Below are 19858 nucleotides of genomic sequence, written 5' to 3'. Positions count from 1 at the left end.
ACCGTACATGTCCGAGCGGGCTGAATTCCAGCGGGCTGTTTTAAAACAAGTCCAGGAATATTTGCCCGCTGGGAAAAGGCCCGGCGGGCAAATGTTTGCTGGAATTCGGCCCGCTCGCGCCCACACACGAGCAAACATGTCTGCTGAAACTGGCCTGCGGGCCAGTTTCAGCAGACATGTTTGCTCGTGAGTATGGGGCCTTACTGTGCCTATTCTCACTGTGCCCATTGTAGCCTTACTGTGCCCATTGCAGCCTTACTGTACCTGTATTCTTGACAGGCTGCGGGCATCCATTTTTCAAAAGTCACGGCTTCCTCCTGGTCATTCGTTCCGTGATACCCGTTGGGTCGTGGGCATCCATTTTTTAAAAGTCGTGGCTTCCTCCTGGTCCGTGATAGGCGTTTGACACTGTTCAGCTACCGCCCATCACAGAGGTCCTCTCATTCTCGGACTACCAGCAGACACTGTGTTCAGTGTTCCGCCAATCACAGACCTTCTTTCATCCTTGGACAAGAGGACGTCCATGATAGGCGGAACACTGAACACAGTGTCTGCTGGGAAAGTCCGAGGATGAGAGGACTTCTGTGATAGGCGATAGCAGAACACAGTGTCAAATGCCTATCGCAGACCAGGAGGAAGCCGCGTGTGTGTGTGTGTGTGTGTGTAATTTTGTAGCGTGTGTTTAGGTAGTTAAAAACAAAATGAAACAAAATGCTTTTTGGTTAGAGAAATAAAGTTATTAAGTTCACCTTGCATTGTTATCCAGACACAGATATTCTCTAGGGTCTTCAGCACTTGCATGCGTGGTCTTCACACCTTTGTCAATAAACAAACCAGCCTGCAAAAGCAAAAACATCTGTTTACAGCGAAACCTGTTTGTTTTTAATATGCAAGCCTGTATTACGTTTTTTAATAAAGACTGACAAGTATAGGTCATGCATAATTAGAGCTTTATGTGCTCACAAAACTTAACAGTACTGGCCATGGTTTTACATTAGGAAACATGGAAGGATCACAAAACAGAGGTCACCTTTATCAAATAACTTTCAGTTCTTGGTTGTGTGTTTTTTGACCACTTAGAAGAGCTGAAATAGTACCTTTTAAGATTTTAGTCCCCCATCCAACTACCCATGATGTGACAACCATCAGACTATCAGGAATATACAGCATGTACATGTACCACATTTTAGGCATGCTATTTGCCCGTAAAAGCCTCCCTTGTTTAGGCATCCAAAAAGAAATGCTGCTGGGCATAGCCATGTTGGATGTATTGTCAGCAGCCTCGGAGCGCTGTGAAGTTTTACAGTATTCCACTTCACTCATCCCCTTGCCAGCTACAGGTTATGAGGGTAAAAGGGAGGGGCAGAGATGCTTGGCCTGCATAGACAGTAATTAGACACTCACAGAAGAGGAGAAGTGCAAGGAGGGAAGAGGCTGTATTAGGGAATTGACTTCCTATTTTCTAGCTTGTGCAAAGGCAACTTAAAAGTACATAAAAAAACAAACAAAAAAAAAAAAACACAGCAAGTAAGCATTTAAAATATTTGCGACTGGTCTGTGCTTTTATCTGCAATTTCCCAAGGCAGCGTCATGGTAACTCTAAAGAACTTATCTTGACAAACTGATGAAAAAAATTATTAAATACAGAAAAAGACACTGCAAAATTTACCACTACAGCACAAACTTGGGAGCCCTTGAACCCAGCAGTTCCCCACTTGAAATACTGACTTTCTATTAAAAAGCCAAAGCAATGGCATTGGGGGAAGAGGAGCATGGTCAATGTTCAGAATTTAGAGAAGGAGACTGCAATTGCAAATGGAGCACATGTGCAGGCACATCCAGGTGCCCGTTTTGAATTTATATGTCAGAGAACAAATCAGGCTCATAATTGGTGGAAAGTTTTTATTTTGTACTCTTGTAAGACTGGCCATACACCTATGGTCAGATGGAAAAAGTGGGAGATTCCTCCATCCACAAAGCTAAGCGTAAATGGACAAATCTGTTGTACTTTTTCTATCCAACTATAGAAAATCTGCAGATAATCTATAGGTGTATGGCCAGCTCCAAGCTGGGAAAGATCTGAAGAATATAAAACAGATAAACAGCTGTTTATTCTTAGCTGAAGGCCTATAGACAGATGGTGTAACATTTGTAGTAAGAGGTGTTCATACAGTAGGATTGTAGTTACCTTAAAATTAGAATGAACTCTGTTGTTGTAGAATATGCCAAGTGGTGTAAGCTCAGCTTTGGTATCTGGGTACAGTCCATGGGATTCACCAGTTGAAGACTTGTGAAATACAAACCAGATCCCAGCATCCTTTAATGAAAAAGTAGCAATGTTAATAAATGTGCAGATGCCATCCAATATACTTAGCTAAAACTAACATATGGCATATAGCAGCCCAAGCCCATGTCCTTTGTTAAAGATTCATCTCAGCTGTTGGACAAATAGCTGGGGCTTTAATATTCAAAGTCAGATGTGTTAAACACAAGGCCGTGGTCTGGCTCTGAGCCATTTTATGTGGCCATTGCACCTCTTCTGCAGCTGTGACACCCCCTCCACTCTGCCCACCCCCCCCCCCTCGTTTCAGCAGTCGGCAGCAGAGAGAAAGACAGAACTCCTACAGATCCTGCGCCTCTCTGTGCAACTACAGCACCCCATCATCTCTTCCTCCCCTGGGCTCAACATTCAGCAGACTCCGACAGTTAACTCCAGTCCTCCTCTGGTCCTACTCCAGACCCTGCACTCTCTGCTTCCCAGCTCCGCCGTCAGATTATTGTCCATGGCAGCAGTATAAAGGGGGGGGGGGGCACGGTTATGTAAGGGATGGTGGTTCGGAGTTTCTTTGCATTCTCTAGCTACATGCTTGTACCAGGCAAGTGGCATAAAGTATTAAAGCCATTGAAAAGCAGGCAACTAGTGTGCTTATAAGGAAGTCAAACAGATATCTCCCTATTCCTAGCAATACAGATTGCCAGTATGGACAAAATATATTCCAAAAAGTATAATGGAGACTCACAATTCACCAAGTCCGCCCATTAAACCCATGCTCCCTTGTCTGGGAGTCTGGACTCACCATCTCTCTGTGACCAAATAGAATGATTTAAAAATTAATAGGGAATGCAGGGGATTCCATGACAACAATAAAAAAAACTTACCACGAGGGGTTCATAGACCCCCTGGCTAAATATCATCTAACCACATCAAAATGCTATTAAAAAAAAAAATGACTTCCAGTAGTAGAGAGCAAAATGAGAACAAAAACTTCTACGTAATCAATCAAATTCGATTTAGAAGGTTGGCTTTCAATGCAAAGACAAACAGTGAATAGGAATTCTTTACAGATTTTTTTTTCCAGTTTAGACTAGACTCAATAAGTGATCAGTCCCGATTCACTGATGTAAGATACCATTATGTTTTTGTCATAAAGGTCAATGCTTATTAATTAGTCTATATATCGCTTGAGCAATTAGAAAACAAAAATACAAATAGCACAGTTAAAATGAGCCAACTAAATAACTGTCTATGGATCGTTAAAATCTGAAATGGTAATTGTTTGAAATTGTTTCATTGCCCCTTTTACTGAAGAAAAAAAAGCACATTTCAGCATCACTGGTATGTACAGTTCGGCGACAGTGCATCAAATTTTTCAAATAACATTCGGCAGACTAATCCTCAAACCAATTTTATGACACTCGGGGATGAAAAACGAGATCCAACAGTCAAGGCGTTACAATAACATCTTTATGCTTTTCTTAACATACTGAATTGCTTGTGCTGCCCTCAGCGTGATAAAAAGCAATCACATTAATAACAGGAAGTGAATTTTGCACATTTTGTGTTGAATGAACAGTTCCAAATAAAATTATGTAAAAGGTTTGCTGGAAAGCAATTGTTTGAAGCCTTCTTGGAATTTCATTCTTAACTAAACGAGCATTACTTATTATTTAAAAATAAAATAGAACTTAAGTAATGTAGGGAAGAAACGTAACTTGGCTCTCTTTACTTCATAATAGAGTATTGTTCGGTTGTTTTAAAGTAGAATTTTAACTATACTTAAAAACTTGCTCCTGCCCCCATTCTAAGCCTATTCTAACAACCCATAAAAGACAGATGTCTATACTTGCCTAATCTGATGGGCACTCCAGTTCGGGCACATGATCAGCTTCCAGCTCCAGCGTAGAGGAGAGACCGTCAACAATGGATGCCCCATAGTAAGCTTATGGGTAACCTCATTGCCCAGGCTCTGCAGCCATTGTCGGCGATCTCTCCTTTTCACTGAATCCGGCAAATAGCGAGATCAAGAGACCAGACCAGAGGGCCCTCAGAAAAGGTAAGTATATCTTTCCTTTACAGGGTAGTTAGAATAGACTTAAAATGGAGGTGGGAGCAAGTTTAAGCATAGTTAAAATTTTACTGAAATGCTACTTTCAAACAATACTTGAAGTACTTTACACATTTCATGAATTGTGATATTTACAAAAAAAAGGAAAACCATGCTTGCATCCACATATGCAAACATATATGGGTTAATGGAAAAAACAATGCATATACAGATCACCAACACATTCAGGAATTAGATACTATTCTACCATTACATAGGGATCATTTAGTCAATAATCAGACTTACCCCAAACCCAGTGGGCTGAACAATAGAAGGGGAAAAAAAAGCACAGAGGTGGCAGTACTAACTATGCAATGTTAATACAGCAATCTCCCCTGCTGTGCTATTGTGTTCTGCCAGGAGGACCAACCCCCACCAGAATACACCGGTTGGCTGACCAGATGCTGCACAGCTGCTGGCTTTCAAGCATGCTCATTTGACAGAAGGCAGATATAAGATCGGCTTCTGTACACATAGGCCGAAAGTCAGAGGTTTCCACTGCAACGGCTGATTTCACCCGTTATTTAGCCCAACAGACTTAGTTTATGTGAATGAGAATTATCACACTTTACAATTTAAGGGAGAACAGAACATCACAGAGATAAATGATCTAGGTTTGACACTCATTGGAATGACAGCGAGTCATAAAGTTCATGGTAAACCATGTAGGAAACCCTCTAGGAACTCTTTACTGCATGGTAACAGCTGCCATCCTACTTAGGTCATAAAGGTCATTTCAAAAAAGGACAAATCATTACAAGAAAATTTCACGACCCTTCACGAGCATGACAAAGAAGCAAGCCTGATGGAGAAAAGATTCTTAGATAGGGGTTATTGTAAATGAGCAACAAAAGCATGTACACAGGCCAGAGCTTGCGAGTAACCAACTGTATTTTGACAAGAGATCCTCGTTTTCAAGAGGGGGAAGGAGCTGGACTGGTAGTTTTTTCCCCACATCATGCAGTATGGAATTTCAGGATATTAAAAAAACATAATTAATAACTACTTGCCAATATTAAATGGAGATCCAGTGTATAGATCCATACTGACTCAAGGAATTAAAAAAAGCGCCAACTATTGACAACATATTTTCACCCAGTCTCTTTTCCTCAAAGTCCCATACTAACACCTGGCTTCATACAACTAGAGTCTGATGCAGCATGTCCAGGGGTTCTAGTTGCAGATTTATTGGGGATCCTCATATAGTCACGTCCAAACAATTCATTGTCAGACTAGATTTGTTGTAAGGTACAATATGTAGGCCAAACCACCAGGCGCTTGTGTGTCTGGATTCACGAGTATGTATCCAACATCAATATGAATAAGAACACTGATGTGGCTAAACACTTTAGTTAGGATCATGTCTCAAGTCTACAAACCTTACAGGTAGGGTTTCACCGATTTACTATTATCGGTACAGATACCGAGTATTTGCACAAATATCAGTACTCGTGCAAATGCACCGATACTTTCAGGCTTGGTTCTTTGAGCTGTCAGTGAGTCTTCCCTGTTGACAGCTGAAGTGTTAAAGAAGTGCGGTAATTGGAGCTGTAAAAAAAAAAAGCCAGCCAGCAATGTTTATTAACAACATTGCTCAGCCAAATAAAAAGAAACATGGTTTCTTTTTGTATATTTCTGTTTCTTCATCTGCAGATCAAAGGAAGGAACAAATGTTTCTCCGTTTAACCCCTTATTAACCCTTCATTTACTCTAATCAGCCTTACTTGGCTCCATATTCTCCTCCGTTTAATTATTTTCCTGCTTTGTTCACGTCCATTTTATAAACTATTAAAACTTTTTTGTTTGCTTTGTTAGTGAATACACACACACACATTATATATATATATATTTATATATATATATATATATATATATATATATAAACATATTTACACATTTGACATTGAAAAAGGCGCAAAATGAAAAAACAAACCAATTAATTTCATTTGTAAATAACTTTTCAGTGCTTTGTACCATTGCCGACAGCTGAAGTAAAAACAAAAAACAGTTGCGGTAGGTATCGGTAATTGGTATTGGCGAGTAATTAAAAAAAAAAAATGTATATCGGTGCATCCCTACTTACAGGTGGAGCTCACAGAGAGGGAAGACAGTCTTAATAGAAGGAAATTACTTTTCAGCAAACAAAAAAAAAAAAAAAAAGAGAGAGAAGCTTACTGGAGTTTTAAATTGAATACAATGGAACCTTGGATTACGTGCATAATCCACTCCAGGAGAATGCTTGTAATCCAAAGCACTTGCATATCAAAGTGACTTTCCCAATAAAAGTCAATGGAAACTAAGTAAAATTTGTTCCGCATCGACTTCTATGGCATGCAATACCGCATGTGGCCAGAGGTGGGGGGGCACCGGAGAGCCTGAGAAATACTCGGGGACAGCTTGGCTGATCTCAGAAACACTGGGGAACAGAGCATTTCCAAGTGATTCCGAGTCGTTCCAAATGTCACCGGTGCCCCCGCTCCTCTGGCCAAATGCGGTGCTGCACACACCAGTTAGCTTGAATTCTGCTCGTATTGCGAGACAACACTCCCAAACAGAGTCAGGATTTAAAAAAAAAAAAAAAAAAGTTACTACTAGTCTTTGAAAACACTCATTTACCGCATTACTCGTAAACCAAGGTTTCACTGTACACATACGAGAAGGGCTTAATTATGCTTTGTATATTACCCACTATTATATATAACTGATCCCTGATGATTCTCTCAGTTTGAGAAAGGTTTTCTTTATTTCCATCTTGCTTCTTCCCCCTTTTTTATACTTTCATCTTATTCATGACAATAATTTCTCCTTGTATACAATCCAGGGATATAACATACAAGTATTTTAGCTCTTTTTGAAAGATACTTATTCCACGGAATAGCTCCCTTTAAAATTCTAATGTTGATACAGAATATCTTCCTCCTAGCTTCCTAAACACATACATAAACTATCTTTCAAACATTCTTTATTATATTTAAGTCTTTTTTTTTTATGAAGCATGTTATCTTTGGGAGTAATTCTCCTCAATATGGATTTTATATCGGTTCTGAATAAAGAACAGTGTTTTTACGGGGATCTAGTATCAAGCCATGTGATAGAATGGAGGGTAATTCTGTCTATTTTTTATCGCTGCCCTGTTTTTGAGAGGAGCCTGGCAGTTCATATAGTATGCAGGATAGTACTGCAGTTGAAGCTCGCCATTTATATTAATGTGCTACTTTACAGTATCCTGCCATTATGTTCCAAGAATAGCGAGGGATACACAGTACTGTGCAGAAAAAGAAAATGCTGTAAATTAGGGATTTTCAGAAATAGAAGTGTTCGCTTATTTTTATCAATTAATAAAATGGAAAGTACATGAACAGAAGAGAAATCCAAATCAATTAATAAAATGGAAAGTACACGAACAGAAGAGAAATCCAAATCAAATATTTGGTGTGACCATTTGCATTCAAAAACAGAATGAATTCTGCTAGGTACACTTGCACAGTTTTTGTAGGAACTCAGGGAGATTGTTCCAAATATCTTGGAGAACTAACCACAGATCTTCTGTGGATGTAAGCTGCCTTAAATTCTTCTGTCATGTAATCCTAGACATTCTCGATGATGTGGAGAACAGAGCTCTGTGGTGGCCAAACCATCCATTCCAGGACTCCTTTACACTGAAGATAATTCTTAATGACATGTCTGGGGTCATTGTCTTGCTATAGAATACATTTGGGGCCAATCGCACGCCTCCCTGATGGTATGGCAAGGTGGATAATTATCTGCCTGTACGTCTCAGCATTGAGGACATCATTGATCTTTACCAAATCTCCAACTCCATTTGCACAAATGCAGCCGCAAACTTGCAAGGACCCTTTGCCATGCTTCAACGTTGCCTGCAGACACTTCTTGTACTGCTTTCCAGCTCTTCGGCAAACAAACTGCCTCCTGCTACAGCCAAATATTTCAAATTTTGACTCATCAGTCCAGAGCACCTGCTGTCATTTTTCTGTACCCCAGTTCCTATGTTTTCATGCATAGGATGTAGAACAAGGCAATGTGACTCAAATATGCATGAAAACATGGCTGCATGGTACTGTGAACACAGGAGATTTATGGTTTTCACCGATAGTCACACATTTAATGTGAGGAGATATTGGATGATTAGTATTTTTTTTGTGAAAAAAAAAGACAATATTGCAACATCTAGTTTTTTGTAGCTTTTTTTTTTTTAATATATATATTTTCACAAGAATTGGAGGCTTAGAAAAACCTGAAAGCGTGAGGATTATTGATATATGACTGGAAGAGTTTTTGCACCTGGTAAGAAGTATATGGAGATGTAGGAGTAAAGGAAATCCTACTGGGTGAAGTTTGGCAAAAAAAAAAAAAAAACACTGATATACGAGCACAATGAATTATTGATTTATTATTGAAAGTGGGTTTGAATATGCTACACTATATTGGCCTTTTCGGGATGGTTACAGTTAAATGCTGTGGAGGTGGTGGGAATGAAGACAAGATTTTGGAATCAAGCTTTGACCCACACTCACTAGGGGTCAAGAAATGTAGTGGAAATACCTCGAGTCTAATTTAGTAGGAAGATAAACCCATTTCGTTTTTAAGTGCTGGTTTTAGGAGACACATTTGATATATGCCTGAGGGCGTTGTTGTTTTTCCAGCTGCTGTGAGGAGAGACTGTTGACTGTGCGCCGATTAATTTTGACACTGAACAGGACAAACATGCCTTATCATTCAAGGTCGCTGGTCCTTTTATAGGCCAAGGCTTTGCCTGTCACGGTGTCAGGGTCTGGGAACGACAGGAATTGACTACAGCCCTTGACCTGTATAGCATCCTACTGATAAACAAACTCACTACATTCAGTGCCAAGGCAAGTGCTCAAGCAGGATCCAGTGCCCAATGCAACATTACAGGGCATCATTTTGTGGTCTGCATAAGGTCGCCAATGTATTACCAAGGTTACAAGTGTCCAAAATAAAATAAAGGGAAAATAAAGAAAACTAGTCAAGCATAGAAAACGTCTCCATAGGGGAGAATAGGTCCACCACATAAGGACATTATATTTAAAAAAAAAAAAAACACTGGGGACTCACAAAGTGGGGTGATGTTTTAGAAATACAGATCCTCTGAAAAACTGGGAGTACAGAAGAAACAACATTTATACAAATGCCTGTAACTAAACCTAACAGTAATCAAATGATATAAAGGCAAAACCATGCATTTAGCATACCTGAGAGCCAGCTGCTGCATTGTTAATGAGGTTATTGTTGGGATTTGCGATCCAAAATGTGGATGCTGCCCTGAAAAAGGCACAAAACCATAAAAACAGTCAATTAGGATACTTTTTTTTTTTTTAAACCAACAGTCCCTTTCCAGATATCCTACACAGATGTAGCATAGCATTAGATTAGATAATTTTTTTTTTAGCACAATGCACATTTATTTTGTTTCTATAAGGCTCCATGCACACTGTGCTTAAAAAAATGTCTGTTCTCTCAGGAGTAAAAAACTATCAGAGAGCATTTTTTTGTACAAAGTTTAGACGAGTCTAGGAGAGTTACGTTTTTTTCTGCCTCCAAGATCCAATCAGAAATGCAAATTAGAAGGTTTTTTTTCTGCCTCTGAACGTTAAACTCAGAATATGCCTTTTAACATCCTAATGTGCATGGACACATAGGATAACATTGAGCTGCTTCTACAGGCAGAACACAAAACTCCTGTAAAAGAAAAGTTTTTTAAGCCAGTGTGCATGGAGCCTGTTACTTTTCTGTATACACATTATATTTATCAGAAAAGTTTATTATTGACATCTTCTCTGCATTTTTCCAGGGCAATAGTTCATATTTGCTGCGCATCTTCTCTTGTAGAATCTTTCATTACCTAAACTTTTACAGGACTGTGGGGCGCCTGTAACACAGATCATCCCCCCCCAACTATTTAGATCCATCTCAAGTTTTATTGCTTCATTGCCAAATACTTACATGCAGTCAGTGGCTGGATTGGGGATGTAGTTCCCATAAACTTTATCCCTCATCGCTGTACACACAGTGCTATTTCTGTCTGTTGGTAATAAAGTGCCTGGCTTAGTAACCAGTCCGAGGTTGTGAAACAGTGTGTTTCTTTGTTCTATGCCATCTTCCAGGAAGAAACAATGGCCCAGTGTGTCATAACCAATTGTGTCTTTTATCTGCAGAAATTAGAAATTATATCAGACCACCATTTAATAAAGAGCTTAAGCAAAAAAAAAAATGATATGTATGAAAAATACAATTACGCCTCCAACAGCACACAATGTGACATCAGATTACAATGTACTAACATCTATATGCGGAAACCACAGATAAATGTAATTTGAAACAGATGACTGAAGTGACTTTGGCAGAAAAGAAAAAGAGCCAGTTCTATTGTTTTTAAATTGTATATCATAACCGTATGGCCTACTAGGCTGGCTTGAATTACCAAAAGATAATGTCCTCCTAGCAATGAAAATGCCTGCCTCACTGCCAAACAGTTTAGCTATAAGATTGTATATGTTCCAACAAACGTCAACACCATTAGATGATTACCTGGCAAGAAAATCCATAAATTTTCGAGTTTAAGAACAAGCACAATTTCATAGCAATGTGTCGCCATGATTCATGGCACCATATGATCAACACTTCATGCATCTACATTTTCAAATAGCTGTATATAAAAAAAAGCTTTAGTGCATTAACAGTTAACTCCTGATGCCCATAAAATTTCCACCATGGCTTAGGCCCCATGCAAACTGGCACTTCGTCACTTCAACTGACAATTGCGTGGTCGTGCAACGTGGCACCCAAACAAAATTGATGTCTGTAACAAGAGGGCCCGTGGGACCCAGAAGCTCTTAAAAAGCATGAGCCAGAAAATAATGGACAGTCAGAATATATCTTGGACTATCTGAGATGGGACTATTATGTAATTATTATCCACAATATATTCCAGGATATCTGTGGAGAACTTGGTGCCGTTTGTTAATTCTGACCTCAACAGGTTCATTGAAAAAGTGACTCATTCATAATGTGGGGACACATACTGTTAGGTGTTAATGTCATCAACTCAGCCACCTGTCTGTCTGTTGTGATGTAAATTAATCTAGGATGGCTTCTGCTCCTGTATTGTGTGAAGGTCTATTGATGGTAATGTGTATTGTAAGTTAACAGACAGCCTAAAGGTCAGGTGTATGAATCAGCTGTAGTTAATTAGCTCATGTAAAATTAGGTCAGAATGTCTACTAAAATATGTGTATTGAGGGGGCTTGTTAGGAACCATTGTATGATGTTGTGGGTGGAGTTGGGTCATTGTTCATTTGATTACTGCAGTTTTCTTTTTGTGTATATAAGAGCCCGCTGTCTCAAAGATTGTCAGACCTGCTTGAACTTCATTAATTTTGAAAAAACACAATATTTTTTTACTTTTTGCTATAATAAATATCCAAATAAAAAAAAATAAAAAAAATTCTCAGTTTAGGTCGATACGTATTCTTCTACATATTTTTGGTAAAAAATAAAAAAAATTATCGCAATAAGCGCAAAAGTTATAGCGCCTACAAAAAAGGGGACAGAATTATGATTTTTTTTTATTATTTTTTTTTACTAGTAATGGCGGCGATCTATAGCAGACACATCGGACACTTTTGACACATGTTTGGGACCATTTACATTTATTCAGCGATCAGTGCTATAAATATGCACTGATTACTGAATGGGGGAGGTGACCGGTCTGTGTCCCTATGTACAAGGACGTGGATCTGTGTGTTTACGCACGCAGATCCACGTCCTTGTCTGTGTAACGGGCGATCGCGGGTATCTGGCAGTCATTGCGGCCGCCAGGCACGCGTATCGGCACGTCAGTGACGCGGCGGGCACGCGCACCCCCCAGTGGCCGGACGAGCCAAGGACGTCAATAGACGTCCTCCCGGCATTGTAGAGCCACCTTGTGGCCCTCATTGTACAATGGCCAGGGCTCCAAGTGGTTAAATAAATGAACGCTCAAGTGCTAAAAGGCCTTTCACTTAACCACTTGCCGACCGCCGCTCGTCGATATACATCAGCAGAATGGCAAGGGCAGGCAAATGGGCGTACCTGTACGTCCCTTAAAATTAGCCGGCAAGCGGGCCAGCTGCGTGCCTAGTGAGCGCGCCCACGGGTCCCAGGAACTCGATATTCCCGGGCTTCCCACGATTTTGGTCGGCAAAGGCAGAACAGGGGGATGCCTTTGTAAACAAGGCATTCCCCTGTTCTGCCTAGTGACATGTCAGGGATCTACTGTTCCCTGTGATCGGGAACAGTGATCGCCGACGTGTCACTGGTAGCTCCTCCCCCTAACAGTTACTCCCTAGGACACACTTAACCCCTTCAGCGCCCCCTAGTGGTTAACCCCGTCTTCACTGCCAGTGTCATTTTTATAGCACTGATTGCTGTATAAATGGCAATGGTCCCAAAAATGTGTCAAAAGTGACCGATGTGCTCGCCATAAAGTCGCAGTCATGATAAAAAATAAAAAAATAAAAATTATAATAAAATGCCATAAAACTAGCCCCTATTTTGTAGACGCTATAACTTTTGCGCAAACCAATCAATATACGTTTATTGCATTTTTTACCAAAAATATGTAGAATACATATCAGCCTAAACTGAGAAAAAAAAATGTGCTTTAAAAAAAAAAAAAAAAATTGGGGATACTTGAAGCAAAAAGTACAAAATAGTTTTTTTTCAAAATTGTTGCTCTATTTTTGTTTATAGCGCAAAGAAATGAAAACCGCCGACATGAGCAAATACCACCAAAAAAAGCTCTATTTGTGGGGGGGGGGGGGGGGGGGAGAACGTCAATTTTGTTTGGGAGCCACGTCGCATGACCGCGCAATTGTCAGTTAAAGTGATGCAGTGCCAAATCGCAAAAAGTGGCCCGGTTAAAGAGCAACTCCGCCTTTGATAAAAAAACATTCCCCTCTGTGTGATCTATGTACATTGCAAGGATAACAAGCTTTGTTGCAGATTCCTACCTTTTGTTATTCTGAAGAAATCTAAATTTGTTTGCCTGTGCCTCTGTTCTGAGTGAGTAATGGGAGTGGTTTCATAATTAACTATCAAGTGTAGAATTGAAGGGCACTGATGAGGAAATCTAAAGGGCCTGCATCCCTTTAGACTTGTTCCTACTGAAAGGATCTCTCAAAAAATGACACTTTTGTTGCATCTTAGACAGACTTCTGGGAAAATAGGTGAGCAAATCACACAAGCAGGAAATTGGGTTTCTGGGGAGTGGTCGGTACACACTGTACAAAACAGCTCCAGGTAGCCATTATACAATGTATTCAGAAAATTACATTGACTGCAGATTGAAAAGGAAAGGTAATTTTTAGTAACATTCAATTACAATACAAGTGTTGCAATTATATGTGCTATATTATTTTTTCTTTACTTGTCATTTTTTTCCCCACGAAAGTGGAGCTACCCTTTAAGCATGCTTATACTCTAAACACCTGTAAATGCTTATGTGTCCATGGACTAACAGAGGGCCGTTCAGAGGTAGAAGAAAAAAAAGGCATACGCCCTTAAAAGCTGTTTTTCGATGCCTAGTGCAAATGAGACCTTAAAAAGACTAACAGTTTTTTTCCACCCCAAATAAGTTACATGAAAAATAAGCAGGGTAGGGGCATATTAGATGCACCCATTCCTTGTAAGAAACACAAATTTCACTACAGCTGATAAATCTTACCAACAAGCCATTGGTTGCATGGACTGTGACACATCTGGAAAAGCTATGATGAATGGACAGGCCTTCCACATAAGTGTTGGAACCATCAACATCTCCACAAAGGTGAAAGTGGACAGGGTAGCTTCCCATTATTTGTTGGCCCATGTTTTTCAGTTCAACGTTGGATAGATGGACAGAAGTAAAGTTCTGTACAATCTAATAAATAAAGCATATGGTCAACATTTTTTAAATTTCCAGTAGAATACAGTTTCAATACAAGCTCATTATATTCCTACAAACTTTCCTTATACAATCTAAAAATTTGCCTAAACTGTCCGACCTGTGGGACCAAAACATTATTTTGTTGCACACATCTAAGGTTTCCCTTCAACTCCTTATTAAATCAAATATGTTCTTAATCTAAATAATTCAACAGTATAATATATTTTACCATCCTCCATCTAAATCCCCCCCACACACACACACACACACACCTTTTCGTCGTTTTTTTTTTTATATTAAAAAGGTTATTTTATAAATATTCATAGAGCCCTTCGTATCACTCAGGAATAAGAGGATATCATCTGCATATAGTGATATTTTTTCATCGTTAACTCCTCTACAAAAAAAACAAAAAAAAAAACACTCTACATTTCTCTTTATGTCCTAATGGCTATGGCTAATGGTTCTATGGCCATGGCGAAGAGCAGGGTGACAAAGGGCACCCCTGTTTTGTCCCCCGGGCCAATGAAAAATACTCTGATAACCCATTATTAATCCTCAGCCTTACTTTAGGAGTCCTGTAAAAGGAGTTCACCCATCTAGTAAACATCAGACCAAATCCAAACTCTGCCAAAACTTGCCACAAGTAGTCCCACATGATGCTGTTAAATGCTTTGGCAGCATCAAGGGAAAGGATAGTTTGTGAGCCTCCCTCCTTCGCTGGGACCTGCGGTTTCAGAAAAGCTTTCCCAATATTTAGGCGTGTTAATCTTCCTGGAATTAATCCCAATTGATCCATATGGATCAATCTGTCCATTATCCTATTCAGAATTCTTGCCAGTAGCTTGATATCTGCGCAAAGCAATGAGATTGGTTTATAGAACGAAGTTACATGGAGGTCTTTCCCCTCTTTATGCATCACTATAATTGTAGCTTCCGTCATAGAGGTTGGTAATGTTCCTTTATAATAGGCCTCATTTAGCATCTGTTTTAATAGATGTTATTGTATGCAATTCTGCATTTTGATTTCTAGCCAGAAGAGAAAGGCCTGCTTTTTCCCCCCTTCTTTGTACCAACGCCGTTTCATAAACTATTTTATTTTCTGCTTTTATAAGGTTACTTGTTCGATATATTTGCTGCGACTCTGTCCACTTAATTAGGTCTTCTTGGGATAGATTTTCTATATACTGTATGTTTGTTCCGCTTCTATCGCTCCCTTCATAACTGACAACTCCCAGTCTTTGACTCTAGATTTTTTGGATTATAAATCCCCCAAGATGCGCTTTATGTGTCCCAAATTATTCCCAGAGACACCGATTCTTTATTGGATACTAAAGACTTCTAAGGCCTCATTCATATACTCCTCTGACTATCAATAACAGCCAGCTAGTGTTCACCTTCCATTCTGTGTTTTTGGCTCCCTCCCCTTCCATTGTCAAATACAGAGGGGAGTGATCCGATAAACCCCTTGCCATATATTTTATCTTTATTATTCATGGAAGAATGTCTTCATTCCACATTGCCAGATCTATTCTAGAGAGACGAGCATGAAAAAATGTCCTTTTCCGGGTGCCACTCTCTCCAGTTCTTTCTCAATCCTGATTTCTTAAATACTCTATGTAAGAGGGGTATATCCTTCCTGTGCCCCTATTTTCCCTACGGGAAATGTGTGTTTAGCACCATATTGTAAAATCACCCACTACCAATACTGGTACTTCTTCTATCATGTGTCAGTGCCAATCCACTAGTGACTCACACTTGAGCTTGTAGCTCCATGCTGATGATCCGAATAACAAAAATAATCAAAGTGCAAACCATGTATCCCCACACTTCTATTCTTTTAAACTATATCCAAGATAATAGGTGTCTTATTTCTAATTCCCATTATGCCTGCAAAGATTGCTCATTCTTTTTCAGCCAAGAGGCTGCTGAGGCAGGTGCCTAAAAAAAAAAAAAAAAAAAAAAAAAAAAAAAAAAACGGCCACCTCGGTTTGCTATGACCCTCAGTCACGCAGGATATAAACATGGCATAATGCACATTTAACTGCCTCAGACGTCTCTTAATTTCTGCAAATTTCAGTCTCCTAGACTGTACTTCTGTCGAGAAATCTGGAAAAAATTACATTCTAACACCATTAAACATTTTTTCCTTCATATCCCTGGCTTTCCGTAGTATTGTTTCTCCGTTTGTAAAAAGAAAAACTCATAAGAACTGGTATTGGCATTCCTCCTGGCAGCTGGGCCCTCAGAGGGATACTATGGGCCCTTTCATTGGCAAACAGAGGGAAAAGACCCTCTTTCCCAAAGACCTCCTGATACCACTTTTCCAGAAAGTCTCTAATGCGATTTCCTTCAGGTAGGCCCATTATGCGGACGTTGGTTCTCCTTGCTCAGTTTTCCAGATCTTCCAGGTTTTCATTTTGTTTCTGTCCTCTTCAGAAGTTCAATCTCCTGTTTCATTGGTGTTATGTCCTCCACCACACTTAATCTACCTTCTAACTCTTTAATGCTTTCCTGTACTTTTTTAAATCATGTCTGACAAATGACATTTCCTCCTTAATGCTTTTCAGCTGTTCAGACATTTCCAACAGGGCCGTTTTGCACCCTTTTACTGCCTTCAATATTTCTCTTAAGGATGGCTCCTCTATTGACTCCTCTAGGATGGAGGACTCCTGTGATCTTACTGCTGTTTGGGTGCAGGGTACGGATGTTGTTTTAGGGGACTATGTAGTCTTTTGCCTTTAGAAGCTAGGGATGGAGAGGTAGAGAGCCATGATTTTTTGTTTTACAACTGCTGGCTCCCTCTGGACACAGACTGAGGGTCTGTCAAATTTTCCCACACCACACAGTTCACAGAGACCAGGAAGAATCCTGTGGAGCCAGAACATCAAGAGGAGCCGGGAAAAAACAAAGTAAAGCTGTGTTGAGTCAGAAAGAGACACAAAGACTTCTGGATAGAGCCAGGAAAAGCTAAGGAGCACCAAGGGACACCAAGTGCTGTCAGGTGGCAAGGAGAGCCAAGGAGTACCGAGGAAATCCGGGGAAAGCAGAGATGAGTCAAGAGCCGTTGGAGCAGACCGCTCCTCCCAAAGCCTCTTCCCCCCTCCTACAGACCTGTCGAGATCAGGTACCTCCGGGACAGAATAGAGCGCCTCCGGAATCACCAGGTCAGCCTAGACAGGACTTTGCCCACTCCTGTGTTCGACCGCTTTCTGCCTGCGGAACTCAATACTTGTCAGACTCGCCAGCCTGAGAACCCCTGCTACCACAAAAAAGCCAAACAACAGTTCTCAGGGCCACGATTATCTGTCAGGATACCAGAGCACTGGTGAACTATTCACGACCGCTCACATCGGCATTAGGCCACTGCCCCTTCCCTCGCACGTTTACATGCTGAGCCATCTGGAAGGTTTTAAACCAGTTTGTAACATCATGAGAAAAGTCAGGAGCAGACCTTTCATCCTCTATGCACTCTATTTAAAAATGATTATAAAAGAAAATCACCCAGAGCAATCCTGATGTGCAGAGAGCAGTAAATTGGAGCATCAAGTCGTTAGTTTGCTGAAATAATACACTGAAAATTGGGCACTGGTGCAAAGGTTACAGTACTTTGATCACTGCTCCTTAAAATATGCCTGAGAAAGATATATAAATTTAAAGGATATCTTAGCAGCTTGGAAACACTTTGTGGCTTATGAGGTAACTGCCGGAATTCTAAATTGTTTGCACTTGCCGTGAATAATGCAGTTTTTAATTTTGTGTTTAGCTAATGTTTAAGTAATTTTGCATCTAAAAATACACAAGCATGCAATATCTGCCAATTTGTTCCATAATATGTTTTGGAAACTGTACTTATTCAATACATACATTACTTTAATTTTCACACTTCCATAACATTTTCTCTAATAATTGTACACATTGTAATGAATTGCTATGTAAATACACAACCATGGTGCAGGATCTTTCTTGATAACCATTTCATCCCAAAGATTACAGAAGAGTACAGTACATTATAATGATCTAGCTTGTGTAAATAATCTGGGTTTAACTTCTGAGACAATATTTTTTTACACTAAAAACTGCGCTGTACATTATTATCTATTACAAGTTCAGATTCACCACTTAAGTATCCAAGATGTGTTTGGCCTTTGCTTGCTTTCCACAACATCCCACACATTGCTCACTGTGCCTAACATAATACAGCACACAGAATAGAGCACTGTGACCAATTTTCCACAGGGCTAGAGGGAGGGAATGTAAATAGCATGAAGGAAAGAGGAGAATCAAATATTTAAAAATATGAAAGTGTCAATAAACTATACAGACTTTGAAAAAGTTTTCTGCTCTCCCTGCACAGTACATAATGTATTTGATGTATTATTAAGAAAACAAAAAGTTCTATCTAAAAGGAACTACCGTATATCATACTGTAATTGATTACAGTTCAGCAACTCCCCCTTGTAAGAAAACATTTTACACATTAAAAATGTTTTATTTTACACCTCTTTGTATGATATATTATGCATAAAGTGTAGTTTACAAATGCACAATGCATATTTTATTGCAAAATCTGGACCCTCTCTACATACAACCTTTGATTTTTCTCAGTTCAAAAAAAATCTACTTTTTTAGGGGGTACCAAACTACTGTACAGCACCCCATACTTTATTTGGGCCTTACCAGCCCTGAAGTTGCCAATAGCCATGCAATTACTTAACCCCTTCCCAATGAGCGTGCACATACATATGGCCTCAGAAGTGGGTCTTTATTCAAGGGTGCTATATATATATATATATATATATATATATATATATATATATATATATATATATATATATATATATATATATATATATATATATATATATATATACACACACACACACACACACACACACATATACATACACACATGTGATATTGTTGCGATTGTCAGGATCAGGATCATTTATTTTGTATTGGTGTATTTTTCTTTGGTGGTAGGTTATGGTAATGGCATTTACCACCAAATGAAACCCTAAGTTAAACTGTGTTCAGGCACTAAGATTTGTTTTACCTTTGCATGAAGGGGTTAAATCACAGTTTCTAGCCCTGATCCACATAAAGGACCCCTGACTGCCGATCCCATTAACTACAGGCTGTGATAGCACAGATAACATCCTCTATATACAGTATATAAGCAATGGGAGTTTTAGTTTCCGGCTCGGTTTACATTTGTGTGATGCAGGAAACTCTGAATCCAGTGCGGGTTCCCGCATTGCACCTGACTCGCAGGCAGTTTACACTGCCCTATGCGAACCGGTAGGAGTGTCAATACAAAGTTAATGACACCCCCAGATTGGTTTGCACATCTCAGTGCCAACTGTCAAATAGGACAGGAATCAGAACGCCAAAAAAAAAAAAACGGTCATGCACAAGGTTCGTCTGAATGCGATGCAAATTCAGCCATACAATCTGTATGGCTGAGTTTATATTGCATGTGATTTGCACAGCAGTGCGGTGCGAATCCCATGCAATGTCTGACATC

At 39.6% G+C, this 19858-nt stretch overlaps 1 protein-coding gene across 1 annotated transcript in view; it reads right to left on the bottom strand.

The window, feature by feature from the left end:
- Positions 1-19858, bottom strand: part of CEMIP2 (cell migration inducing hyaluronidase 2) — a 144245-nt gene that overhangs the window by 57816 nt on the left and 66571 nt on the right. The window contains exons 8-12 of the mRNA XM_040356498.1: positions 14131-14325; positions 10371-10576; positions 9620-9689; positions 2189-2317; positions 750-838 (exon numbers count right to left, since the gene is read on the bottom strand). Of these exons, the coding sequence (XP_040212432.1) occupies positions 750-838; positions 2189-2317; positions 9620-9689; positions 10371-10576; positions 14131-14325 (689 nt within the window). The remainder of the gene's footprint in view (positions 1-749; positions 839-2188; positions 2318-9619; positions 9690-10370; positions 10577-14130; positions 14326-19858) is intronic.

This window comes from Rana temporaria, chromosome 1 (assembly GCF_905171775.1).
Source record: "Rana temporaria chromosome 1, aRanTem1.1, whole genome shotgun sequence".
NCBI lineage: Eukaryota > Metazoa > Chordata > Amphibia > Anura > Ranidae > Rana > Rana temporaria.
Note: the sequence above shows the minus strand (reverse complement) of the source record. Positions and strands in the feature narration are given on the sequence as shown.